The sequence below is a fragment of the Arachis duranensis genome, chromosome 3 (genome assembly GCF_000817695.3).
Source record: "Arachis duranensis cultivar V14167 chromosome 3, aradu.V14167.gnm2.J7QH, whole genome shotgun sequence".
NCBI lineage: Eukaryota > Viridiplantae > Streptophyta > Magnoliopsida > Fabales > Fabaceae > Arachis > Arachis duranensis.
Genome location: NC_029774.3, coordinates 108,363,098 through 108,383,215, shown reverse-complemented (window position 1 = coordinate 108,383,215; position 20,118 = coordinate 108,363,098). Strand labels below are relative to the sequence as shown.

General features: G+C 31.2%; 1 protein-coding gene across 1 annotated transcript; it reads left to right on the top strand.

Moving 5' to 3' along the window:
- Positions 1-1,923: 1,923 nt before the first annotated feature.
- Positions 1,924-4,679, top strand: LOC107480054 (transcription factor bHLH76). Its single transcript, XM_016100176.3, has 8 exons — positions 1,924-2,391; positions 2,534-2,713; positions 2,840-2,905; positions 3,068-3,136; positions 3,255-3,359; positions 3,553-3,786; positions 3,877-4,010; positions 4,134-4,679. The coding sequence occupies exons 1-7, from the start codon at positions 1,924-1,926 to the stop codon at positions 3,973-3,975; spliced, it is 1,221 nt and encodes a 406-aa protein (XP_015955662.1). The 3' UTR covers positions 3,976-4,010; positions 4,134-4,679.
- The last annotated feature ends 15,439 nt before the right edge of the window (positions 4,680-20,118 follow it).

Below are 20,118 nucleotides of genomic sequence, written 5' to 3'. Positions count from 1 at the left end.
AAGAGGGTTGCATGGACGAAACATGTCCATTCTTTAACTAGGATCATGCAAAATAAAACCTGCGTTTTATAGATGACGGGATCCAAGTGTAACTTGCGTTTTGTAAGTGTACCACACTTCAACTTACAAATATTAATTATTTTTTTATTCTCTTTTATATATCTGTTATTGTCTTTCCATCATCCATCATTTGCGTTTTGTAATTGTTAGTGTAGAGAGGGTGAACTAAGTTAAACTTGTTCTTTTATCAGTACAAATTTTTTATTTTTTAATTTAATTTAAATAAAATAGTTCGTAATTTTACATTAGTTACATAGTATATTGTTGAACGTCTAAATAATTTTCAATGTGTAAATTTTTTATTTTTTTATTANTTGTAGCTTTTGATTACAGAGATTATCTATTCTCTAAAGCCAAATTTCATTTCGATACTAAACTCATTATCTTCTGCCGTACCATTGTCTTCACTTATTAAATACGAACCTCCGTTAGTCAGTCAAGGATAAATGAAGAAACGGTAATGATAACTTTAATTAATAAACATAATATATCGATATTTGCATACTCAGACAACTCCAGAACATGTATGATTGTGAGATCTAGAGTTCGCATAAAAGACGGAATACCATTGAGGTGCTGGTTGACAGCTGCAATTGCTTCATTTTGCACTGCAGGATTGCATGCCTCGTCTTTGTCATCGTTTTCGCCATCGACTTCGTAGTTGGCTTCGAATTCTTTTCATTATGATTGTTATCTTCATCCCAATCTATATCCTCGAGTTCATCCATATTCACTTTCTCGCCAATTACATCCAGTCCCAAATGTTGTTCAAACTCAACATACAATTTTATCATCGGCACTTGAAATATGATTTGTTGATGAATACAGAACATCTGCTGCATGTATGCGTCGTCAGTGATGGATATTATTTGAAACTGAATTAGCCCATCAAATACTTGTACATGATTCCTGTATAGAATATTATTTATTCTCTTTGAAATGTGACTTTATATGTTCTCACAAAAACCATTTCACAACTCTACAAAACTAATGATGCATGGAATAACAAAAAAAAAGACATTTACAAATAAATGTCACTACTCTATCGTTTGTGTTTGATATGATCTCACCGTTATAATACACTCACAAATTTATAATACATTCCATAGTTTCAATCTCATATCACCCAAAATTTTTGACGCTGCTAATTGTGAGGGAAAAAAGACACAATTTCAATTGAATTATGTAATAACAATGATATTTATAGGCAAGACCCTCGAATTAAAATATTTTATTTAAACAAAATGTAACCTACGCTTTATAAAAATGCAACTTGTATTTTGCAGGTTTTATTTTTAAAAAATTTCAAACAAAACCCAACCTGTATTTTGTGTTGTTTAAAAACAAAAAAAAATAAAAATACAAATTACAGACTGCATTTTGTATTGATATTAAACTGTATAAATACTCTATAAATGTTCATTTTATTGTATAACACTAATATTTTTCCCATATCTTAAAAAATAAACTGAAATAAAAGTCACTTGAAAGAGGGGAAGAGAGAGAGACAGAAAATTCAAGAAATTCTGTTTTTATAGAAAACAATTGGCAATTGGCAATCATGTGAGAAAAAAAGAAAAAAGAAGAGAAGTGAATGAGTTGATTAGATTAGACCAGTCAAAAGTACTGTATGTATGTGCATGGGAATGGCTTACCTAAACTGCTTATAGAGATTGAAGCATTTTGGTGTCACATCCTTCACTCTCTCTTCATATATATATATATATACCTCTGCCCCCTCTTCCCAGTTTTGTTATCCATCATCATCAATTCTCACTGCTACACCTGCCTTCCTCTGAGTCTGACCACCACCACCACCATCCCCCTATCATTTTCTTTATATTACTCCTCTCTTCCCTTCAAATGGAAGCTTTTTCTACTTTTCCTTCTTCTTCTTACCATAATCACTACCCAATTCTTCTTGACTCGTCATCACTCTTCATCCCCAATAACACTACTACTACTACCCCTCCTCCAATAAAGCTTTATTCTTCTCTTCATCATGATCATCATATGATCAACACTACTGCTGATACTACTAGTCCCCATTATCCTCTTATTCCACCACCTAATCACCAACTCTTTCAACTTCATACATCTTCTTTGGATACTAGCTCTGTTGATCAAAGCTCCAAGGTTGTTGCTGCTACCACCAAAAGTTACAACAGTAGTGCTGATCCTTCTCCTCCTTTTCTCTCACATAACCACAGCCCTGAGTCCTCTGTGGTTGAAAACGGTGACCAAGTCACTCAGAACACTCCTCCTCCTATTAACATGGCGGACAACAAGCGGAAAACTACCTCTAACTCCTCTTCCTTCAACAACAATAAGGTCAATAGTCTTGGCTCTCAAACTTTTCTATCTATCTATCTAGCTAGCTAGCTCTTTAGTTGTTTTCATTTTTCAATAGTTTCATTATTTAGTTCCTAGACTTTATATATAATGTTAACAATTTCATCATATTATATTATAGGAGTTGTCAGCAGGTAGAGAAGGGAGAAGTAGCAAGAAACAAAGGAAGAGTAATAATGGTGGGAGTGGGGTGAAGAAGGGAGAGGAGAAGGAAAAAGAAGAGGCTCCAACAGCAACAGGGTATATCCACGTTAGAGCAAGAAGGGGCCAAGCAACTGATAGCCACAGCCTTGCTGAAAGGGTACTATACCATATTATTAGCAATTAATTAATTAATGATGCTCTTCTTTTATATGGGTCCCCACCTTATGGTTAGCTACTCTGATTAATTCTCTAAATAAAGTGACCAAAATGTTCATCATTGCAGGTGAGAAGGGAGAAGATAAGTGAGAGGATGAAGATGTTGCAACGACTTGTGCCAGGCTGTGATAAGGTGTGTGCCATGATCATCATTTTCCACTATCTAATTCTGTTGGTATTAATGAATTGTGATCTTTGGTTGAGAGCTGAGACACAGTAGTTACATGTTTCTATCAGTATCACCCTCTTTTCTGACATGTCACTAACCTCATCATATGATTTGGTTCATACTTAGGTAACCGGAAAGGCCCTTGTGTTGGACGAGATCATCAATTATGTTCAGTCCCTACAAAATCAAGTAGAGGTATGTAGTGGTACCGCTAATAATAATAAAATACACTCAAGTCAATCATATAATATAATTTTTTTTTAATTTGAAGCTAGCTAGCTAACTAACTATATAACAATATAAATATATGCAGTTCTTGTCAATGAAGCTTGCTTCAGTCAGCCCCTTCTTCTTTGACTTTGCAATGGACCTAGATAATGATAACAATAATGGCCACTTGGTTAGACCACTGGATCAGGTATATTCATTTTTTTGTTAAATATTATGTTGCATTATTAATTATATACTGTTGGATAAGAGGTTGCAATGTGAACTCCACTCAAGTTTGATCAATTATTAGTGAATAATAGATGAGAACTTGTCTCCATGAACCAACAAGTTACATGGGCAAACAAATCTAGTTATTTTATAAAACTTTATCTGTGTAACAGAACGTTCAGAATCAGAAGATAAGCAGCATAGGATCAACACCAGCACTGGCATCAGTACCACAATGCAGCACAAACCAGGTTACACCCTTTGCTGATACAACCACCATGACCACTACCACCGGTACCACCACCTTTCCCGGTGCTAATAATAATAACAGTGACTATCTTTTGGATTATTCATCAACATCACCAGTTTTCCTACAAGGACAGAGGTCATCAAATGTCTTCTCTGAGGTATATATACAAACAAAAAATGACTAAAGAATAATAATTAATTTTATGTTTTTCTTGCTTTCTAAGTTGTGAGAAAAACATCATTTTCAGTATACCGGTGGTCAATTCTGGGAAGTAGAAGAAGACCAACGACAAAAGCAGCTTCTTCATCCATATGGACTTGGCAGCAACTTAGGTTCCTTGAATTAATACAATATCAAATCCATATAGCTACAAAACATGTTGTAAGTTTTCCAAACCATGTGGCTATACATGTGACATATGTTTATTTCTTTATTTAACTGCTAGTTAGTTAATTAATAAGTTGTGTGTGCTGATCCTCTTTTATCTTTCAATCTTTTTTGAAGGTATCTTTTATTATTTGTTCTAGTAGGTAGAGGTAAATTATCATTGGTCAGCACAATGAGTGAACCAGAATCGTGATGCATGAACACTGGAAGACCAAAACTACGCATGGTATCACATTATATCAGAATAGGAATATGTGAAATTGAAGAAAGCTAAGGGGGAATTCGTGGCATCATATATATACTATATGGCTGGGTTCTTGGTTCTTGGTTCTTGGTTCCTAGTCCATCAGATTAAAGTGAAAAAACTTTATTAGTTTGGAAACATGATGAATAAAGTGAAGCAAAATTAATGGATGGATATGAAGAACCTGTAGTAGGACCCCAAAAGCCACCCAAATAAGACCGTATCTTTTCTCCTAGATCCCTTGTTAGATGGTTTTTGACATAATGTTGCTCTGCTGCACAAATTCCAAGAGACTCTGTATCAATGTTGTTACTGAAATCAGAGGGGGTGATATTTATGTAATGTATAAAATATTAAAAATGTTATGTATATTTATTGTGGTGGCAGTTATTCTGTTAGTACAGTTAATTTCACCGTTATTCAGAAAAAGGTTGATGGTAACCGGTCATGTTTTGATATGACAGGCCATGCATCTGTGTAAGTAGGGATAGTTATTATGTTCATGAATCTTCCAGTGTGCCATGCCGACGCGTTAAGATTTGGTGAATGCTCCCAAGATAACTCTATTGCAACAAATCTTTTAAGTCAAACATATCAAATGATATAAAAATTTATAATGTTATTTTTATATAAATTTTTTTTTATCAAAGTATTATTTTTAAATTTTTTTATAAATTTGAGAGCTTTACAATATTATTGATTAAAAGAAATTTTAAGTATTATTATTCAAGAATATTAAAGTTTCAGTAACTTTTATTATTAATTTTGATTATAAATCAATAATTAATAAAAAAAATCAAAAACCAATAAATTTTTTTATCAATATTTGTAATTATAAATTTAATTTTTTTAATTTAATATTCCAACAATATATTTTTAGGACCTTTAACATTTTTCGTTAATAAAACCACTCAAATATCAATATTTTTGAAATACTATAAACGTGAATAGAATGAATATACCGGATGCGTTGAATTTAAACCACCACCTAAAAAATGAAATATCTTGGCAAAGTGTTATGTTTAGTAGCCAAATACTTGCTGAATATACAGCTCAAAGAATGGTACACTGGCATAAGAAATCAAACCCAATGTGATCGAAATTTAGTCTTAGGGTTCAATAGCTTCACACAAATACTATTATTTTCACTTATTTAACGTACAATTTTTTTTACGATAGATTGAAAAAACTTTCTTTTTGTTTGTATTTCTTCTATACAATATATATGTGGCGTCTCTGGTGGCCATAATTTCGGTGGCTAGTAATGGCTATAAGTTGACCGACGAATGAGGAATTGACAGCTGGAGATGGAATAGGTGTTGGCGGTGTTCCACCAGTAGCGTTGTCACTGGAACCAGCAGTACCGCTGGCTCTAGCACCACTAGCTTCAGTGCGCATTTGGTGGTTGTACACCTCCATCTGCTCTCGTAACAGATTTAACTGCTCCATCTTCTCTGTCAGATCTGAGCTAATGGCAACGGTTCCTCCCACGTGTGCAAGAAGGTCGTTGTACCTCTGCTCAGATTGCTCCGCTTGCTGATGAAGCTTTTGTATCAGCTTCTGCACCTCTTCCCTCAAGTCGACAACTTTCTGGGGATCAGCAGAGTTGGTGGCAGAGGCAGAGGCAAAGGAAAACGCCAACGTGGAGGAGCGGAGGCCACTGGCAAAGAACGACCCCAACCTGAACCGGCGATTCTTGTGGGATTCAGAGGCGGTCTCACGCCAAAACCTATCAGGATCTACCACTTGGGTCTCGGAGTTGGCTTTGTTGTTTCCATTAGGCGGCTAAGATTGCTGGGTCACACGTCATGATTAGGATAATAGTTAATTGCCTTTAAACAAAAAAAAAATTGAAACTTAGTATTAATTTAAACTCATATAATGGACTATAGACTGCTCGTCAGCAAATCTCTCCTTCTTGGCCTTCAAAGTATGGGTATACTTGAAGGTCTCCGCCAGTGTCGCCTCATGGTCCGATGACTTAAACTACAAATTAACATATCAACCAATAAAATAAATGAACAAATTAACTAACAAATTCAAGTAACTACTAAAAAATTAAACAATGACAAAATTCTTACCAGTATGCACTTCGTCTTCATGAACGTTGCCGACCCACCCGTATACTTCGACGACCTAGGCGAAGTCCTGTTAGCAACGTTCGTCAAATGACGACGCTTGAACCTTTCATCATTGTTAAAATAGGCCTCCAGTTTCTTCTTGAGGGCTGGACGGATCCACGATGATAGGTGGTCGCTCCCCTTACGAACGTCACTCATCATCTGCCGAAGTTGTTTAGCTGCCTGGTGGTCGTAGATCTTTCTGATAATGAGATTATGCTTCGCATCCCATGTGAATTTCAACTGCATAAAGTGCTTCAACAATATTAGTTAGTTGAAATAAAATATAGTTCAAATACAGTTAATTAATTCAACATTATTGGGTTCTTACCGTTCACTTCTAAAATCATCGATCTCTGGTCTCAGCCGGGATCTGCGTGTAGGTCGGCGACGGGTGGTCATACATCGACTTAATGACCTCGAAGATCTCCTTATTCTTTGATGCAAAACTTTTAGAGAAAAAACCTAACATTAACAAGCACATAGAAACGCATAAACTTAAGATTAACAAACTTAACCTTAAAAAATTACATGTACTCACGCCTGTATTAAATCCTCATCCGAATGACAGACGGTGGAGGAGAGACATCCTACTGGGGGCACTAGAGAAAACACCTACACGGGCTCTGTCGCTGGATCTGTAGAGGGCATATATAGCAGAAAGAGGCACGTAGTTCGAGTTTGGGACGATGATGAACTGTTGTTCTGCTGGACTCGCTTGTGACATTATAGGGATCGATGGAGTAGTCGAGGTAGAGGGCGTGGATTGAACAGTCGCAGGGATTTGGTGGAAACTCTCCCTCTACCACGACCGCGAGACTCACTTGGTCTATCTCTTCTACCTGTCGTCATGTCTACAAAAAGAATTTATCATTAATACTTATCAACACATATTAACTACACGAATCATTTCAACAAAACTCTCCAAAAAAATTAGACATAACTTCTCCTAAAATTGGATATATAACTACCTTTACGGTTCTCACAAATCCAACCAATCTCAACCCACAATATTTATCAAAATACAATTAAATTCACCAAATTTCCAACAGAGCATATTAACTTGTTTTCATATTAGAATTCATAATATATATAATGTTGTACATATAATATTACAATGTCAAACATAATAATTTATTCAATTCAATTAAAGTTAATAATTAGTGACATGATGTCGCCAAATATGTACCCATTAAGTAGTATTCACCATATTCCTAATGAACTAAGGTAGCGTTTGGTAGCAAGACAGAGACTGAGAGACAGAGATTGAAAGATAGAAACTAAAATAAGTCTCAGTATTGTGTTTGGCGTATAAGTGTACAGAACTTAATTATGCCTCAGTATCTTGTTTGGTTTGAATTAAAACTGGAGACTGAAATGTTTAAATTTACAAATTTACCCTTAACCTTACAATGCAACCCTAACCCCAAACCCAAATTCAATTTTTCAGAAATATAATTTGGTGCCCTAACCCACTCCAGCTATAACCCACTCCAGACCCCTTCGTGTCTCCTCTCTCTAAATCCTCCAGTCTTCCCCATCGCCAGCAGAAACAGCGAGGACTACCGAGCAACGACGGCACATCTATCTCCAGTGGTTCATAATCGCGTCTTCAAGCATCTGACGGTCATGTAGTTGTTGCGGTTTGTGTGCTTCTGGTGGTGAAGTTTAGATGTTTGGCATCATATTTTAAGAATGCAGATTTGTTGCATTTGGACACGATTTGATTCCTAATCTAGATCAACAGATGCTTGAGCTGTCACATCGTTTTATAGTTTACTTCATTGAATATTTTTTTTCTATCCCTTGTGTCAAAGGCTAAATGTTGACAAGTTAATGGTAGGAATTAGAATAAACATGAAAAAGATTGAGTCATTATTCTAAATATGCATTATACTACACATTTTTCTTAAATTTAATTCCTGATCCAGCCACCTAACCAAATAAAGAAGGTATAGAGATAGAGTTATGTTTGTAGTTAATAACTTATTAGAAAAAGTTATAGACAGAGTTATATTTAAGCTGTTTCTTTATTAAAAAATTATGGGCTAGAATCAAAAGTAGGAACAAGATTTAATAAATTTGCCAAAAAGAGATAAAATAGCTAAAGTAAGTACAAATAGAAATGAAAGGAAGCAAACACACACACGATGAAAATCTTAATCTTCTGTAGTAACTTTTTAGGTCTTATGGTAATTTACACACATCTCTTTTTTCCTTTTATTTTTATTTTTTAACTTAAATAAACAAAGCCAAAATATTCTTGTATATTTTTATTTGATCATTCACAATGATTTTACAGAGCAATGGGTACAAATTTGTAATCCAACAAGATCCAAAGTTAAAGGAGAATCTGGTGACTCAAACTTTTCAGATCAATGTGCCAATTGTGAAAAGGCAAGTTAAAAAGCACTGCCTTTTATTAATTTTGGTGACATTGAATCAGTGCTTCCTAATTTTTTGTCTTCATATCACATATTATAAGGAGATCAGTGACTTGAATTACTTATATGATTTTCTAATGCAGGAAGCTGTGAATGTATCACTTGGAAACCTATTAACTTATCTATTTGTGAGAGAAGCAGTTGTTATTTGATTTGAAATCTGATTTAGCCTTTAGATTCAGCAGGCTGATTAACCATGACATCTATAAGTAGAAGATCTACAAGTGGTTCCTACGACAGCGGCAATATAATGGGCGAATGTTTTTGTGAGTGTGGTTTAAGAGCTCTGTTATAAGTTTCAAACAGCATTGCCAACCCGGGTAAAAAAATATTATGCCTGTCTTGTAAGACGATGTGGATGGTTTAGATGGGCAAGTCCAAGTATTCAACATTCTGAAGTTGCAGATGATTTCTCTTGTCATTTCAATTCTAATTTGAAGTTGATCGAACGAGTTGAAAAACTGGATAATAATGTTGTATTTATGAAATTGTTAGCGTTCTTTCAACTTTTTGTTTTTGTAATCTGTATTGTCCTGATTATAGTATTGTTGTTTAAGTTGTAGTTTGACATTTGAATTGAAACAGGCAAAGAGCAAATTGTATAAATTAGTTTGCTTTAATGAAATTTCGAAAACTATCAAATGGCCATCTAAAGTGAATTTGATAGTACTAATACCCTAACTATGACCCTTAGATGTATGAATGCATCCTTTCATTGTTAAAGATCCCCTTGTATGTATGTATGTATATATGAATGCATCCCTTCATAGCATAAAGTATTGTAAGATCATGGCTTTGCTGCCATAAACAATAACATAAGTTGCAACACAGTGCACATGACCCTTCTTAAACTGACTAACGATCCAATAGTAGCCATAATCCAAGATTCACATTTTGATCATCCCCTCCTATTGCGAAAAGGTAGTATGCCTTCTTTCCTATTGAAATAGACCAAATATTTTGATCATCACCATCGAATATCTCTACTCATTCACTCCCCCTTCTCCACTAAAAAATTTCCAAAACAAGATACAAAGCTCAAATCTTTACACCCACTTTACATTCCCTAATAAGCATTTTCTCAGGCCCAAAAACATAATGATATTCCTTTTTATATTATATTAAAATAGACCTAACATTTTTTCAGCAAAAAAACCAAAAATTAAAATAACAGTCAACTTATATTAAAATGTTTTGTGCTCAATAACACAATTAAAACAAAAATATTGTACTAAGCATCAACACACCTACTCAATACATACCAAAAGAAAAGCAATACCAAAATATCCAGCCAGATGTATACCAAATATAAGTTGTACTTTAAACCATCTAAAGTATAACCATGTAATTCATACTTAAACCATATAGTTCCAACATAATACCCTAAGCTAAATCCACATAACAAGTTACGATCGCATGACAACTTTAGATAATGGAACGCACAAGGGAAATCTTCTGTGAATCTGACAAGCCCCAGAAGTGAGCACACACATTCAGACTCTCAGTAAACTTCAACACTACCTTCACCACCTTATCATCACTGAACTCAAGTTGTGTAAGCTTCTCGCCGACCTTAAACTTCTCATTAACACCAACAATGGCATCAGCAAGTAGTTGGACATTCTTCCTTTGGTCAGCAGAAGATTGCTGGATATAGTCAGCCATTCTCTCTAAAATATTAGCTTGCTTTCTCTTCTTTCCATACCGCCTTGTGCTTCCTCCACTCGCACCAGCTTCTGAATGTGAGCCTTGTCCTTGCACTACTTGTCCTCTGTCGATGTCTGGAATTGGAGACATCTCAGAGTCATCAAATCCAATTACTTAGTCTTCAATCTCTTTATTAACCTATTCCTCCGCATCAAAGGCACTAACTACACCTACTCCCGTGGCTCTATCCTTACCGAATATACCCTCCAGCCAGAGAAACAGAGAAAAGGGCTTGCCAGGACTATAGAACTTGGTTTGATATGCCTGCAAAAATAAAAAGAGGATTGTAGTCAATATATAAAAAAAAAGATACAAAAATTTTTTGTAGTGGATTATATACTCGACGGTACTCGGTGCATTTCTTGTAGTGAATTATATACTCCCGACAACCAAATTTTTTTAAAAAATGAAGATCAATCCAACAAAAATACATAAAAATTATACTTGATTTGCTTGTGTTGAAGGTTGTTCTTATGAAATTGTTATTAAATTGGTCCTAATTTTTTTGAAAAATTAACCGCTAAGAGTATACTTGATGCAAATAAAAAACTTCTAAGATAAAATTGAAACAAAATAAAATTTAGAGATATTTTTAAATTTTTTGCCAAACTTTAGAAACAAAAGTATACTTTAAAATGATGAAAAATATGAGAGAAGGATGATTTACATAAATAATATTTATTTTTTTAAAATTAAACATAATATTTTTCTATTACTTGTAACAACTTTTTGCCTATTTATATGTATAAATGTTTTTCTATAAAAAGAATTTAAAAGGAATTTAGAGTGGACTTGGATTAAGTATTCATTTATATTAATAAAAAGATTTAGTTAATATATATTCTAAAACACATAATAAAATTATTACTAGTAAAAAATTTTAAATATTTTTTAAAAAAATAAAAATTTTATATTTTAATAAAATTTTTTAATTTATGATTTTAACATATATTTTTAAAATGCAAATTAGAGAAATTCATAAAAGAATTGCTTTAAGAGTATTTATCCATTTTGGTTCTCAAAGAATTTCGGACCATACACTTTAGTCCCCAACTAAAATTAATTACTCGATTGGTTCCTAACAATTGATTCCGTCAGTCACTTATCCTTGGCTCCGTCAACTCTAACGGAAGACAAAACGGTCCCTGACAACTCTAACAGTGGACAAAATGATCCCTGACAACTCTAACAGGGGACAAAATGATCTCTGACCCGTTTGTTCGGAAACGACACTATTCTTCCTCAATTTTAATTATATGTTGCATAACCGTAACATTCATACTCTCATTCTTCACCTTCACAGTCTTCTTTTCCATCTTTTTCTTCCTCCTCTCTAGCTCCAAGATCAAGCCATGGTGTAACTGTCACGCGTGTCGCACCTACCTTAACATGTCATGGATCACATACTTCCTAAATCTCTGTGACTGGTACACACACCTCCTCCGCACTTCACCCACAAGAAGCATCCACTTCCACGTCCTCGATAACAGCATCAACTCTAACCCCAACAACGTCCACCACATCCTCAAAACCAAGTTTCATAACTAGCCCAAGGGCATGCCTTTCTCCACTCTTCAACAAGCAATATGGCTTGTTGAACATTAGAACATCATGAGAAGATTATCCTTCGACATCATATGCAAATTCTCATTTGAAATGGACTCCAAGTACTTCATTTCTTTTTTTCCGAAGTCTAAGTTGTTAGACAGCTTCGACTTCGCATCCAAACTATCAGTATAACGAGTAATGTTGCAGTTGCTACTCATATAAAAACTGAAGCGATTACTGAACATTAGTTCAGAAAAGAAGCTGAAGGAAGCGATTGGAATTGTGGACAATGTGGTCATGGAGATGATAGCACAGAGGAGAAGGGAGATGGCGACGACGACGACGGGTTTTAACAAATCAGACTTGTTATCTAGATTCATGGGATCCATCGAAGATGATAAGTACTTGAGAGACATAGTCATTAGTTTTCTGAGCATGAATTGGTTGAGAACAAGTTGATAATTTTTCTTCTTGTGAACATTGAAGTTACAAAGTGTGAATTGTGTAACCTAAAATTACAATATTATACTGTTAGTATTATGCGAGATATGATGAAAATTGGAAGAAAACAATATCATTTTTTAACAGAGGAGGTTAGGGACCATTTTGTTCCTTGTTAGAATTGTTAAGGACTATTTTACCTTCTGTTAAAGTTGACAATATAAAAAATCTAAGTAACTGATAAAATTAATTATTAAAATTTAATCGAATAATTAATTTTAATTAAAAATTAAAATATTTAATTCAAAATTCTTTAAACACCAAAATAAATAAATACTCTTGCTTTAATTTGCATGCACTTTCCCTTTATTGTTAGCATATGCGGGCCAGAGAAGCAAGTATTGGTGGCAATCAAAAATGGGTCAAAAGTCAAAAGTCAGAACTTAAAATAAACCTTGTTCTAGTAGTAATAATAACAACAATAATAGAAAGGAAAGGGATGAGTCGTCTTGAATTAAAGTTATGAATTATGATTCGATTAAACATGCAGGAAAAGTAATAGCTAGCTTTTTATATAAAAGTGGTAATAAAAAGAAGACCAGAGAGCTATGTAGGACTAGTTGACAAGGTAACACGTGGCACACAAAAGAATTAATAAAATTTCATCCTCAACAATAAGCAACTAAAAGAAATTAATCTTTGTAGTCAACTGGTTATGTAGGACTAGTTGCATTCTCCTTACTACCAAACATATTTTTCTACGAAATACTTTTAAGTAGGTTCCTTTTGGGTAAGACACTCTCATATGTCTTGGTGGTTGATCACATTTCATAAAATATAAATCGGAGGTTTTAAAAGGCACAAATTTATTTTAAAAGATAAAAGATTAAAAATTATTAAAATTTATTATTTTTGCCATCAAATTTTTAAAATATATTATTAAATTATTAAATTAAAAAAATTAGACTAAAAATTGAATTAATGATTGAATAATAATAAAAAATAATAAATTCTAACAATTTTTTAATATTTTTCAAATAATTATATAAAAATAGTAGTTAAAAAAAATACTAGATCTAATAAAATTTATTATTTTAAATCATCACTTAATCATTAATTTAATTCGTTTAATTTAGTTCTATTAATTTAATAATTTAAAAATATATTTTATTTCATGTTTTAAATATTAACACTAATTAATGACCAAAATAATAAATTTGAACTTTTTTCCTTGAAAAATTGAGCATATATAATACATAATAGCCTAGGGTTCAATGGTTGAGTAAATCAGTAAACAGAATTAAAAAGGTGAAACAGAAGTCAATCTTTGTTGAGCTATACATATATGTGTTATCTGATATGTGTGGTACCATCATCTTTTTCTGAAACGGAACAGATGCTCTAGAATCTATCAGCTACTTCATCTAGACTCTAGAGTCTATATACTGTACACAATTAATCAGTGCAACAACTTTGCAAAACGTGTTTGGTAATTGATACGACCCACCTTATACAGTTATATGTATGCCCAAAGCAATTAAAAGCGGAACAATATTAATAATGGTTGGTAATAAGTTCCATACATTTTATTATTTAACATGTGTCAAATATCAATGCTTTGTTTATATTTGGACACCACAAACTGTTTATTTTTGGTCCGGTCGGTACATATTTGCCACTTGGCTCTAACTATCATAGCAAAATAAAATTCACATCAGATCAGAGAAAAAGAAAATCTATCTCATATACAAATTAAATCATTGAAAGCCATGCATCAATGCGTGTATCATTTTAAACTTCCCCTATCAAAGACAAGGTGCTTCCAATTGTTTTGGTAATAACAAAAAGAAAAGGATCAGAGAATTGTTAGTACCAACAAAGACAAAAGTAGTTTGCTGAACTTATGTTTCTCACCAACACACACATCCACCCTGCTATTCAAGGATCCCACCTGTTGTTAAATACTTTTTACCAACACATATCACATATGCATGGTGACAAGTGAAATGATGAACATTGTCTCTGGTTGATATATATATATTAATCATTGCTCTCATTCAATGTTACGTTGAAATTGAATTCAAGAGTCCTTAATTACCAGCTAGGTATGTGAAGAGAAAAGCCCTTTATTAATTTGGACAAGTGCATTATTGATTATGGTACATATAACACAGTATTTTAATTGGATGCAACAGTATCTATGTGGAAAATATGAGGAAGGAAAAGAAAAAGGAAGAAAATAGGGGTTTGAGAAAGGAATCTTTTTAGTTTTTATGATGTGTGATGTGACAGAAACAATTACAGTTTTTGGCTGTGAAAGAAAACACTGGAGATATGTGTCTCTTGATGATAAAAATCATTCATAACGTTACAACCGACGAAGTTAATAAATATTTTGCAGATCCCATTTTACATTAAATGTTTTGTGCGTACAAGCCTATGACAAGTCTGTATCCAAAAACCCCATCTGACTTTTATGCAATGTATGTACACTAAGCCTTTGTTTGGATATAAGAAGGAAAATGGAAGGAAAGAAAATAAGAGGAAAGAAAATGAAAGGAAAGAAAATTGAAAGAAAACTAGAGTTATTTGTATATTGTTTGGATTAAGAGAAAATAGATGGAAAGAAAATAGAGAGAAAATTTTCTTTTATTTGGATTGAAAGAAAAGTGAGAAGAAAGAAAATTATGTTAGAATAAAATTACATTAATATCCTTACTTATATTATATATAAATTATAATATATTAATTTTACAAGTAAATAATTTTACAAGTAAATAATTATTCATAAATTATATTATTAATCTCTTAAATTATATTTAAAAAAAATGAAATTTGATAGTGCTGTAAAATTAAGAAGAGTACAAGTATCTATAGAATCAATTATGATAATATAATAGTTAATAATACTCAATATAAAATTCAGAAATTTAGAAAAAATACAAAGATGATTGTTGAAAATATAAAGACGGTAATAAGAAAATTATCAATATTATAGAATATGAAAGATTGTGTGTAAAAGCGGATGTTTTAACAATTTTTTTCTTTATTTATAGTGGATTATCTCTTTTATTATTTTATAAATTTATTTTTGATTTTTGCAAATCTTCTTGTTCTTTCTGTGGATTGATTTAGAGACTCTGTCCTAGATTTAATGTCTTCTATTGTAGTTTTTGAAAATCTGGTAGTTGATTCTATAATTCTATTGGTATTCTATTAATTTTTTGCTGGTAGCATTTGTTATTTTTTGCATGTAATGTCTTCTTTGATTCTAGAGTTTCTTTGACACTTTTTTTTTTTTATTGTTGAACATGTATTTAATTTTTTATTTTAATTTTTTTTTGTATTTTTTATGTTTTCAAATGGATCTTGGGTATCTATTATGTACAATTCTGAGCTGAACTGAACTGCTTTATTTTTATCTGCTGGTATTGCTTTTATTGTTTTTGGAGAATTATGAATTTTCTCTTTTAATGTAACTGCTACAAGGACAACCATTATCTGTTTTTTGTGTACTAAAAAATGAGTCTTTTTTCGTATGATATTTTATCAAACTCTAAACTATGACTTGAGAGTTTTGATCTTTTTTGAAATATGGTCATCTAGTTATCCATAGACCTTTTACTGATTAGGTTAAGGTCAAATTTATTCTACCATTTTATTTTTATGTTTCGAATTAAATATTGTACACTTAGAGTGTCTTCATATCCTGTTAGGTCATATTTCCTTGTTATTATCCAACATATTTTCATAGTAGGAATGAAAGAAATCAGCTTGTATCCATTTAAAAATGATGTCTTGTTTTTAAAATATTCATAGGTCATGCTAGCTTCGTTTGAGAAAATAGCTTCTATCGGTCCGAATTCCGAATTCTTAGAACTATATCTGAAACTACTTAAAAAACTGTAGAAAAAATTTTTTGCGAAATCATATGAACCATGAATTTGGATTCAGAGATAGATACATGGTAAACCACCATGCATTTATATAATCATAATAAAAATAATTCTGGAGTCAAATTTTTTAGTGAAATTTTTACAATAAAAGGAATGTTTTTCCATTCGAACAGGATTATTACTTTGCTGATTTTAATTTTGGAGTATATTATCTCTTTGGTGGTTAGATCTTTATTGATGATTAGTTCGATTGATCTTGTATCAACTAGAATAAACTCATAGGAGGTTCGAATTTTTTGGATATTCACTGGTAGATAATGGAAGGTATTTAAAAATATTGTTTTATAAAAAATTTTTCAATCCATTTTGAACCATTCTTTTTCTAAGGCCATTATTTTTATGGTCATAGGTTCATGATAAAGATGCTCTTTGGATAGTGGTTTGGTTTTAAAAAGATCAGATGGCTGTAATAATACATATCTGTTAACTGTAGGTATTTCATATAAGCTTTTATTTAATGCAGATGATTTTTCGCTTTTAACAACCTGTGATATTGTCAAAAATTTAATAGTTAATTGCTTAGTTGGTATTGAAGTCGTTGGTTGACCAAGTGGCTGACCATAATCTCCATTGCTTACTTGCTGCTTGCTCATTTATACCTTGTAAAAATTCTCTTATTAAGAAATTAGGCAATGCATTTAATTTACTTTTAATATCCTCAATAGTAAAAGCAAAAGATAATATCACCTGGAAAATATTTGTCTGAAAACTAGATTTTTAACATTATTTTTTAACATATTAGGTGCAACTTTGCAATCAGTTCTAATTAAGAAGGACTTGTTAAAAAGATCTTCTTGAAATCACGAAATACATAAGACAATGGCTAATATTTTTTTTAATAGTTGCATAATTTTTTTGAGCTGAATTCCATATTTCAGAATGATATTTAACTATTTGTTCTTTTGATGAGTTTTGGAGAACCTGTTTAAATATTCTTTCATACCCTAATTTTGAGGCATTTGTCTCAACTATTAACCTTGTCTTTGGGTCTGATATGCTTAAACAAAAAATTTTCTTAACAATGGTTTTAAATTTTTGAATTATTTTAAATACGTCTTTTGTTCAGGGAGGAGGTTATTTTCTTAACCTCCTATATAAAGATTCGTATAAGGCTCTTATTTCTAGTAAAAATTCTGTTACATAATTAAGACATCTTAAAAATATTTGTAGCTGTTTTTTTGTCAATAATCTTAAAAATAATTAAGACATCTTATTCACTTTTGTTATGAATATTTTCATTTTCTTTTTAGATAAGACAAGACTGTTTTCTTTTATAATATTGATGAATTGTTCTAAGTGTTGAATGTGTTGGTTAATTCTTTTATAGTACACAAGTACATCGTCTAAGTAAACTATAGTAAAGTCTATATATGAGTAAAAGATATTATTCATAATTTCTTGAAAATCACTTGGTGTATATTTTTTAATCCTTAAAGCATTACATTCCATTATTCATAATGTCTAAAAGATACTATAAAGACTGTTTTATATCTATCTTCCTCTTTTACGGATATTTAATAAATCCAAATTTTAAATCAAATTAAAAAAATAGTAGCATTACTTAATTAAGTTATTCTTGTTTGGTAGGAAATATCTTATCTATTTTAAGGCTTTATTTAGAGGTTTGTAGTTGATTACTAACCTATGAGTTCTTTTTATTTCAAAAGTTTTTATTACATAAAATTTTGTATAGTTCTAAGGAGACTTTGATGGCCTAATAAGCCTTTGTCTAAGTATTTTTGAATTTTTTTGTAATATTCTAAAAACTCTTTATTCATTTGAATATGTTTTGCTTTAGTGAAAATATCTTGTTTATGAAAATTATTCTCATATGATAAAGATATTTTATGTAATTTTCTATAATGAAAAACTGTTGGATTTAGCATAACAAATTTATACACACTATATTACTCTATTGTTAATATTACTTTTTGTGAATATATATACCTGTTCATATTGCACTTTTACATAATTAATTGAGTATTAACAATAGTTGGCATCAGAGTTAAGTTAAGTTAAAGAAATATATATATTTTTTAAAAAATAATATTATGACAACATATTATTAGAATTTTATATCTAAAAGATTTAGAGTTTGATGTTTAATAAAAATATTAATTGTTCTGTTAGTTCTTATAATTTTATTAAAAATTTAATTAGGTCTTTATATATTTCTTATACTGCTTTTAATTTTGTAATTAGATCCTTTCTAATGTAAAAATGATTAGAGTTAATTGAATATTTTTTTGCAAAATAAAGATATCTATAATTAAAAATCTAATTAGATCTTTGATCACATATTTTTTGAGAAACATATTCGATTAATTTTAATATTCATGCCATAAAAATGACCTAATTACAAAATTAAAAGTAGTGTAGAAATCCAATTAAAAAGAAAAAAGTATAAAGATCTAATTATAAATTTGATGAAATTATAAGGATTAACAGAGTAATTAAAAAAATGGCATAATGAAAAAAAAAAGAAAATAAAACCTGTGTTAAAAATAAAAAATCTAAAAAAAATTGCTTGAAAAAACATATTAAAAATATAATAATTGATGTTTTTTTTCATGTGTTTAAATTTTTGGGAAAAATAATATAATAACATGTGAAATATTATTTTGAATTTTTTTTTGCCCAAACCTTTTATTTATTTATATGTACTTAGCTTGACAACGAAGAAAACAAAATTGTTCTCTGTACACAAATTAATTCTTATACTCATTGTTTACACTTAAACAGGGTGCTAGAGCCAAATAAATTCATGATAAAGATATAGCCAATTAGGCACCGCATATATAAATAAAGAGCTTTCGGTTTCATAAAGACTATAAGCATGTCCATGAACTAAGATAGATATATAATAACCAACCAAGTATGCATTATGCTACTTTGATTGCTTCTAAATTAATTTGCAGTTTGCCACGTTCATTTTGACTGGAGTTTTCTAATGGTTTCTTCTCCCTTTTTCTGGCTCATGACGTGTGTGACACATCAAAATCTTATGTAGACTAAACCTCGGTTACTATATACTTTATGAACACATTTATGCTTTAATCACCAACATGAAGTGCAAGGGCCATCCTTGTTTGTTATAGTTTTGGTGATTCTTATAACTCTTTTCCGAGACTATGATGATGAGGAAAAATTAGAAAGAAAAACAAAAAACTATAGCCTTACAATAATAGCATGATGAGTAGTGGTTTTCGGAACCTCATCATCATGTGTCAATTGTATATTGTATGTGTGTGTTTGAGTTTGTCAGGTACTTGTATGTGGTGATGAGAAATTGAGTCTACTTGAATCTCATGCATGACAAGATTGATCAACAGCTTGTGGCTATAGCTGTTGGAATCTTATAAGAGAAATTAAACCTTTCTATTCAACCTTTTTCTTTTCCTTTTTTAAATACATCAAGCTAATTAAGCTTTTTATAATAATGAGATTTGATTTATTCTACATATCAGTTTTTGATGACAAGCTTAGCTTAATCAGATTATTTGTCCTCATCATCTGGATGTACAAAAATATTTGAGACAATAAAAATTATTTTAAATTAGTCTAAAATTATTTTATTTTATATTTATTTATTATCTTTAAAATAAATACATAATATTAGATGTAATAAGCATATAAATTTAA